General features: G+C 38.0%; 1 protein-coding gene across 3 annotated transcripts in view; it reads right to left on the reverse strand.

Annotated features, from left to right (window-relative positions):
- Positions 1-1,087: 1,087 nt before the first annotated feature.
- EPHA7 (EPH receptor A7) overlaps positions 1,088-9,473 on the reverse strand; it is a 165,571-nt gene continuing 157,185 nt past the window's right edge. For all 3 annotated transcript variants that reach the window (XM_031057588.1, XM_014307287.2, XM_014307285.2), the window contains one exon: positions 1,088-4,856. In XM_031057588.1, the coding sequence (XP_030913448.1) occupies positions 4,661-4,856 (196 nt within the window). In that variant the 3' untranslated portion in view covers positions 1,088-4,660. The remainder of the gene's footprint in view (positions 4,857-9,473) is intronic.

A 9,473-nucleotide genomic window follows, 5' to 3' on the forward strand; every position in this document is an offset into this window, starting at 1 on the left:
GTATACAACTCAGCTTGAGAAACATTAAATGTCAGTCATGGTTCACTTATGTTGCTCACTCCTTTCCCCACTATCTAAGATTTTTCATATGTTATGAATACTTATAACTCATAGGGTCTACTCACCTGTCTACATTTACATACTGTCAGTATTCACATGGTAACATGGGTCATGGCACAACACTTGTGTAGACCAAGCATAGGTTTTGGAGGATTGCAAGAGCGCCATTTGAGCGAAGGTTATATAAGGGTTATATAAAGTGAGTCCTTTCTCACAAGAAAGTTTAACAGGTCTGCAATGCTGGGATTCAAATTCTTATCACTGCTTTCACTGGTGTCGTAACTTAGACCTCAGCTTAAACTTGCACTTGAACAGAAGTGGCTAAACACAGCTTTGAGTGCTCATGCTGACAGGGTAGTTCCCCAAAGTCTATTCAGTTGTTGCCTAACCCTGAAAATTCAACTGTGCTAGAGAAAAAGAAGGATTGTGACCTCAGCATTGTAGTTTGGTTCTAGAGCTCACTGCAGGAAATAGTGGGATCAACAACAGCTGCTGTGGGAGAGATTCTGAAAGTCTTACCTCACAGCACCTTAGAGTCCCATGAGCAAGGCAGTGTTGAAAAATATACCAATATCAGTACACCACTCTCTGGTTTAATTTAGCCCATCTGAATGTTTCGTCTGTTCACTCAGACTGTTGCCTGCTCAGTATGAAAGAGTTGGTGGAGGTTGTTGCTTAACACCCAGGCTTTCTCTTTTTAGTGTAGAGGGATGTAACTAATCTGGGCTTACACCTTTTGCAAGGAGAAAGGAGATCTAAGAGGCTAAAGGCATTCCTTGATGCAGTTTATGGATCTAGCCCTTAGCAATTTTTCACTCTGAAAGTTGCATAACCACTCTGTCAGAACCAGGAGGCAATAAGAAGGTCTAAAATCTTCTTTTAAGGTTTCCAGTTAATAAAACACAAATGACAGTAGTTTGAAGTCCTCCCTCCCCCAACCTTAAAAAACATAGAAGTGAATTATAGCAATTGGGTACTTAAGTGTTTGCAAAGATTCCTGGACTGAAGCATGAAATAAAACAAAGGATTTAAGCAAAAGTACTTTTATTAGTAGTAAAGGGAAATGTGATATCTAAGAACTGTCAGATGAGAAAGTTTGATACAAAATGCTTTTTGTAATTTAAATCAGTAAGGAACTGCCTGGAAAGAACTGCAAAATGATTTCACAATTTTCAATGCCCTTGGCCATGAAGGAGTGATGAAATCTGATAAAACAGAAAGAACTGAACAAGGGGTAAATAAGTCTAACTCTACACACACAGGAAGGGACTACGAATTAACTATTGCTTGAGAAGAAAAAAATAAGGAATTAACATCAGACATGTCTCTGAAAACATCAAGTCAAGCACCCAGTATCAAGTAAAAATGTGAAACAGGATATTTGGATGATTAAGAAAGAAACTGTAAACAAAATAGAAAACATATATATATATATATATCACAGTATAAGTACACTGTATCGCTATATCACTGTATAAATACATCATACACTCTTATTTTGAATAATTCATGCAGCCCTGGTCATTCTACTTCAGGAGAAAGAAGGGCACGACAGAGAGAGAAGATTGACAGAAGAAAGAAGTAAATTCACAGAATATAGGACAAATTCAGACTACTCATCATAGTGCACTGCCCTGATTTGGGAAGTATTTGAACTGTACATATTGGATATAGAGCCCTGAAGATGTCTGGAAGTGAACAGCTGAAGGTTTCCCTGATCTGCAGGGATCAGTGGAGGCCTTAAAGCAAGACTGTGCCCCCACCAAGGCACACAGCCAGGTACACAGGGCTGTGTGGGCTCGTGGCTTGAGTCAGTGCAGCTATTCCTACTTTATGCACAACCAAGTGTCTTCTTGAAAGAGCTGACAGACAGTATCAGGGAAAGATTGTGAGGAGAAGTATAGGCAAGGTTAGAAATTAATATATAGGCAAAATAACCATGCTGTCCTTCAGTCTCAGGATACATTACGGTAGTTTGGTTTTTTTTCAATCTTTTTCCTGTAACACCTTGTGGCTACTGAGGTAGCTGGTATTAAATCCCTTCCCAAATCATGCATCCAGTTCAGTGTCTGAACCCAGAAGGTAGGTCAAACTGCATTCCCCAGATGTTATGCCACATTTCCCAGTGGAATTCCTTTTTCTTTTTTTTGGTATCAGAGGGTGGTAAGGTGCCACACAGCTGAATCTTCTCTCAGCACCAAAAGTTAGGCAGGTATAGATAACCTCCATATCTGCTATCATGCCAGAAGCAGTGGCAAAATTATGCAAACTCTGGAGCTTGGCTAAATAAAATTAGTAGAAATATTACCTGTGTTTTGATATTGCTTTATGTTGTGTCTCTTATTGCAAAAAGTTGTATGCAACTGAGTTAGTGGAGTTCCTTCAAATATGTAAAAATTATATGCAAAAAATCTGTATTATGGGGTGATATTATGACACTACTTTGCAATCCCATTTTTTTAATGATAGGTGGATTGTTATAAAACTTTGAGCTACATTTAATTGAAGAATTATTTAGGCAGAAAAGATTTTGGTAAATTGACACCATGTCTATAGGATTTAAATCCAGTATTATTTCGATGACAGTGGAGAGAAATTACTGAGGTGGGAATCACTCTTCAAGCACTGCTGAGCATTGAGTTACTCTCTATACCTCATATGTTCTTAAGTAGCCAAATTTTTTACACTGACAGAGAAGGTCTTGTAGATCTCATTGCTAAAATGGTACCCTGAGATGACAAAAGCTTAATTAACTTAAGCAAAGTCCAAATTGAAGAAAATTAAAAGAAAGTGCTTGGCCATTGCTGGCATTTGGAAACCCAAAAAAGCACCATTTACCAAAATCTTCAAGCAAATGATGGACAAATCCAACCAGTTAAGGATTTTTGGTAATATTTCAGCTATGACTTTCAGTTGCTGCCTCCTCACTCAAACAAATTATTTTAATCTTATCCAGAGTCACCATTCTCAAACAAGGCCATTGTCTCCATGAGACAAATCATTCCACTGCTAGAAGAAACTAAAAATGGGCGTCATATTGATAAGGTGTCACAACAACCAACTTGATATCACTCTTGTATACATTCAAGATGAATGACTCGTGAAAAGCTGTGTTACCCTGAAGGAGAAGAAAAATCTACCCAGTTCTGTCCTCTCAAACTTACCAAAAAAATACAATGCACAAGTACTTATAATAGCCTAAACATCAATACTTTGCAGTCAGAAGTACCAAGTGAAAAGTGTCTATATATGCCAAGGTAATAGAATACTTCATTAACAGCAGTAGTCTCTCAACTGTCATACCAGTACATCTGCTAAACTATAACTATGTTCAGAAACAGTTTCACTGGAGACGGAAAGATCTGAGCCTTTCCAGCATGCTTTCTGATAAACCTTTCCAGGCAAAATGGAAGAGCTTTGAGGAGGATTTGTGGACACATAGTCTGCAGCAAAAAAGTAGCTTCCTGTAAGTAGATCCAGTTAAAAATTCTTAATGTAGTTGGCAAAATGCCTTTTCTCGGGGAGACATAGAAACTGGCTTTGCTCTTTGCAGACTAATCATTAGACATGTCTGATCACAGAAGCAGAGGAGAAGGAAGTGAGGAAGAGATTAGACTGGCCACTTTTCAGCTTTCTTACTCCTGAAGAATTCTTACCTTGGAAATCAGGGTATTTTAAAATGTCTGACAGGCCGAACATGGCAATTTTCCTGTTTCCTTCTAAAAATACCAATTTTCTAAAAAAAAAAAAACACAACAGAAAAACCAGTCCTACATAATCCAAATAATTTCCAATTTTATCAGAAATTTCATGAAAAGTTATAATATGTATTTTTTTCTCCACAATGAGCAAAATCCCTTCTTATTTTTCTGTAATACTGAAATTGTTATTTTCAGCATTAAAAAAAACTGTTAAAATACTCTTCTTTCCTGTTTCCATTCCACCGTGAGTGGTATAATTTCTTTCTGTTCTAGAATGAAAGGACATTTTAAAATGTCCCAGACTGGCTGGTGTATTATAATTTTGCTGAATATTTCTCAACAAGGCCTATTTGTAAGCAGAGGCAAAGACTCACATATATTCATCTGCAGGAGTATGACTAACAGAATGCTCTCTGCCTCTTGCTACCACGAGGAGTATCAGTAGGAGTAAATCTGTATCATCACAGCTTAAACTTCTTCCCCAGCAGGATCTTTGGAAAAGTTTATTTATCTGCTTCTCCTTCTCCTTTGCTCTTCTATATACATATTTTATGTATAAGAGGGGAGCTAGAAAGAAGATGGGGAAGCAGGGTTATGTTAGCGTGAGGAGCTTCCAGGGCAGGCTTCCAGGGCAGCTTTGCTGGCTCTTCTCTCCCTAGCAGCATCGCCATGTCCTGCTTCACCATCCTCCTGAAATCATCATGCTCTTCAGATGTGGTCTTTCATCCTTGTCATTAGCCATAATCCTCAGTTTGTCAGATGTGTGTTCTGGCCTCTCCCATACACCTCTGTTTACTCTTCCTCCTGTTGCCAGTCTGTTCCTCCCTTCTTCTCCATTCCTTTCCATGCTTCTTTTCTACATTTCCATTTTCTAATCCCAACTACAGTCCTTATGGGCTTTAAAAAAATGCCTCATAGCGTTCACTGTGCCTCCAAACCAATCTCATGATCTTATGGTTATAACTCTTGTTTTGCTTCCCCTTTCTGCTTCCTTTGTCTCCTGCCATTATGCCATTTCTATTCAGGCTGTCATCTCTTCTGGAAAGGGATTTTTCTTGTTGTCTGTTTTGCAAAGCACCTGGCATGTTTTTGATTCTGTCAAACAAATAATAACAACAGATATGAAATTTGCAGTGCAGCAGAATCCTGATATCAGGAAGTAATAGAGGCAAATTACACTATCATTTTCATTGCCATGTATACACCACTATTTGACAAAAATTCTCATTGACTGGGTAGGTAAACATCAATAAACTCAAAAATTCTCAAACACCTCTAACATGAAGGAAATGTAGTTGTGTTTCACGTTGGATCTCAATGAGCCACAGGGTTATACTTGACAATTTCAGCATTGGAAACAAAGGAAATAAATGAATGAGGTGCAATTTTTCAGATGGGGACTAGGGTATAAAATCAAGTACTGGGAGAAGATGTAAATAACTGTTTGAAACAAAGAAGCAGGACAAGGGTGAAATGGGTGTGTTAAATATAACTCTGCTTAATTAAAAAAGCATACACAAGGCAGACAGATTCTAGCATGTAAGCTAATAAAAGTAGACTCTCCCTTAGCCCAGTGTTATCAGAAGCTCTTGGTATGGCTGAAGAATCTTAGAAAACATTTTAACTGACTCATCTCAGTCATTATATGATACTTGGCACCTGAAGACAATGTTTATGTTACTTGTCCTGCTTAAAAAGCCCCAAAAAAACAAACCCAGAACTGAAAAAAAAAGGAAAGAATAAGATGCGGATTTTACTGAACATTTAGTGACAGACTAGTCATATGAAATCTCTAAACAATATAGCTTTAGCACTAATGGATGTAGGCCAGGACTGAATGTAAATTATTTTACATATGGCTAGAAATCTCTTAACTAAATTATTTGAAATTCCTGGGAGAAAAGCAATTTGTTATAGACATTGAGACAAGCCAATGTAACACTAATACTAAAGAAAAATAAACTAGCAGAGGAATGTCCCCCTGCTATACCAACCAATATACTTATAGCTGCTTCCAAAGTAGCATCTGTCATTGCAGCACATGGATTATATTATTTAACAGCGTGAATCAAAGGGAAGAGACTCATTCCTCATTCAAGAGAAGAGTGATATTAACACATCATTGCACGACATACATCTCTGTGACCAAAGTGGAAAAAAATGGGAACAAGATGTTTTATGATAAACTGAGAAGAGGATCTGATATTATTAATAGCCATAATATCTGAGGCTTAACAAACAAAAAGAAGAGCTAGAGAAAGCAATCTAATGGAGGGACAGAAAGTTTTCTTCTGTCTCTAGTAAAGTGTCTTAGGGACTAATTTTACATGAAGGGAAGGTATTAACTAAGCTAAATCTCATTTCTATTAGATTTTTTTGCACCTGCCCTTTGAAGCCCTAGTAATGCATGGAATGCATGAGAAAAGAATTCATCAAAAAGGCACTCTGAGGAGAGAAATCTTTTCAAAACGGAAGAAATTTTTTACTCTGATAGGTCCTTTTAGTATTTTGAAGACAAGTAAGCCTTTGAATTAGTAAAAATGATTGACGTGTGAATTTATTCAAAGCTAAACATAAATGGTAGTCAAAAATGTCACTTTGATGCATAGGTATTTAAAACCTCAAGTTATATTTTTATTGGCTCTCTCTCTCCTGATATTTTTTGGGTAGCACCAAAACAAAGCTCTCTAGATCAAGAGATTCATGAAATAGGGTACAGGGCCACCCTGGACTGTGGCATAGCTTTACTCTGGGCTGCCAGTAGCTCTCACTGCCCAAGTACCAGTTTCACCAGAGAAGAGCCCAGGTGCAATAACAGCATGAATGAAACAAGAATGAAACATAACAAATGGGAGATGAGGATCCCTGTGCAACACATGGCAAATGAATGAGATAATTTCCTTGCATCACCAGCTACTCAATATCATAATGGTTCGTTTCCAGCTGCCATGCTGTCCCATATCATTCCACATTTGAATTAGACAGTCTATCTCCCTGGAAAGAGATGGAAACCCAAAACAGTTTGGAGAAACTGAAGGCCAGTCAAAGACGGTAGATAAAGCCTCTGAAGCGAGGATAGGGCTTCAGTTCTTGGTTGCTCCATCTGTATGGCTGGATTTAGCACTTACTTATCCAGTCTCTGGTAAACACCAAGGCCATATCCAAAATCAAAAATGAGAGAAAAAAAGTCACTACCCACACTGTGACTTCCACATACAGGAAACCCCATGAGAGCTAGCTCTCTGAGTGCCCTGGGTAAGCTATCATGTATCCCAACACTAAATCAGGAAGTGTCAGGGATTCACAGCCCCTAACCTTCTCTGAAACTAGATCTCTAAATTCATCCTTTCAACAGGAGATACACGTAAAGAAGGATCAAAGAGATCACATGAACGTTATCTAATAGTTGAGCAGTGTCAGAATGATATGGCAACGTGTGGTGCCTGCAGACTAAGATACTAGCTCTTCTGGGAAAAGAAGGCCACTCAATGTCTTCCAAGAAAAATCTCCATTTTACTCAGAAAAACAGTCCACTCATTCCCACAGAAGTGTCACAAACAAGATTTTCTGAGGAAGAAGGAGGGGATTTCTGAAAAGGAAAGGCGCATCAGGAAGGGAATGGATGGTACAGTACAGGAAATAACTTCAGAGGCAATTTTTGACTAGGCTTATTCTAACCAACCCTTTCCCAGGCAAGCAGCTGCAGCTCAAAGTGTCTGGTAACATATGAATACCAATGCACGAGTCTCTCCTTTCCCACACCAACCCTTTTTAGAGGTTGAAAATATCATGTTGGCCTTCTTGTAATACCTTCCCACAGCACAGTAGTGTAGAGTCAGTCTTAGTCTTTCTACATCTTTCTCTCCCAAGAGATACGTAACATTTCCACAAGTTCCAGAAAAGCAGGCCATTCATCAAATCACAGGAAAATAAGGAGAGTCTTATACATAAAGATGCCAGACAGGTATTACATGTCTGTCCATCAACATCCTGAACCATGGATAGCCATGATTCAGCTATCAACAAGCATGAGGGGAGTCAGTCTGTTGTCTTGTTCTGGCATTTACGCTAAAAAAGGAGAGAGAGTGAGCCCAGTAACAGCTGGATGTCATCTCTGTGAGATATCTTCCTACTTGCAGCAAACAGCTTCTACCAATTTACATCATATTCATCTGCTTACTAATGCTCACTGGCTTTAGCTAACAAGGACTTCTGTCACCAAAAGGTGTTTTAAATTAAAAACAATAGCAACAACACAATAGAACTTAGGTCTAAGCACTGCCAAATATAATTTATTGTTTTGCAAAAGTATGCTGCAATGGTTCAATGACACATTTGCACATACATAAGTCTTTGCTAAGATATCTGGCTTCTATGTATATATATATATGTATGTGTGTGTATATATATATATATTCTGTATGTGTATGCTGATATTATATATATATATGCATTCTTAAGATATATTTAATATATATATGTAATCTTGAATTCAAATAACTTGACAGCATCTGATATTTTAAAAAAAGATAAATTCAGCTTTGAACAATCCTATTCAAAATATACAAGTGTAAAAATGGTATTAGCTACTTTAAAGGTTTACTTTATACAGATTTTTCTTCCCTTTTCAATAATTATTAAGATACTTTTCTATACTGAAAGCAGGTAATATTCCTAAGGTATATCTTTTTGCTTTTTCAGCAAATAATTCAGACGCAGATGACACAGGTCAAGCATTAGTTTTCATATGATTTTCAACAATCTAGCTATATTAATGTCATAAAATCCATAAGAAATGTTTATAACAGTATGAAAGAATATGAAGAGACTTTCCCCCCCATTCATTGTGAGAAGTGTAAAATCACAAAAGGTAGCTCTTTTCTCCTGCTTCCCTGACATAATCCCTTCATCAGGTGTTTTTTTTTTTTTCTGCCATTCAGCTCCCCCTTAGATTGCACTGCCAACAGAAAGATTTTGACATTATTTTAAATAAACTCCATTAGCTTGTAACACTGGTGTTAACTGGGCATTCCATGTAAGCCTGACATTCTGCTCTTCCATATATAACAATTCCCCCCACTGTAAACACCCTTCTTTTTCCTGTTTGTTTTGATTTGTTTTTACCAACACTAATGACTTCTGACCACTTAGGAGTGGTCTCTCTGACTCATTGTTGGTTGTAGACAGACATTGCTTTTGTTGGTGCTGGGTAGTAAATATTCCTTCCTCATGATCATCTTCTGCTTACCCTGCAGGGAAGCATGGGTGCTGCTAGGTAAGTGTTAATAACTGATGCCAGCTGGGGAGAAATTGAAGTAGAGCATAGTGCTACAAATAGCTTCCTACCTCATGGCTGAGAAAATATCCCTCAAAGGCAGCTCTGCACGAGGTAACAAACATGGACAACTGCAGAGGGAATTTGGTGTTGGGACACTCAAGTAGCTACTGCAAGAAAGGTACTGCCTGGGAGTCATCCTGCTGTTAGGAAAGCAGTTTCACGGGATAGGAGGCAGCCTGTGGCTGAGACTTTCAACAAAGAGCACACAGCCTAATTGGGATGCTTTTGCCAGCAAGTAAAAGGTATAAAAGAGGATTTGCCTCTTGCACAAATTTAGGTAATGTAGGCATTGAGACATTTATTTCTCTTGAAAAGAGCACTACAAAGAAATGCCTGAAAGCTATTTTTTATTCTCCTTCCCTGCCTCCATTCCT

The sequence above is a fragment of the Geospiza fortis genome, unplaced genomic scaffold (assembly GCF_000277835.1).
Source record: "Geospiza fortis unplaced genomic scaffold, GeoFor_1.0 scaffold264, whole genome shotgun sequence".
NCBI lineage: Eukaryota > Metazoa > Chordata > Aves > Passeriformes > Thraupidae > Geospiza > Geospiza fortis.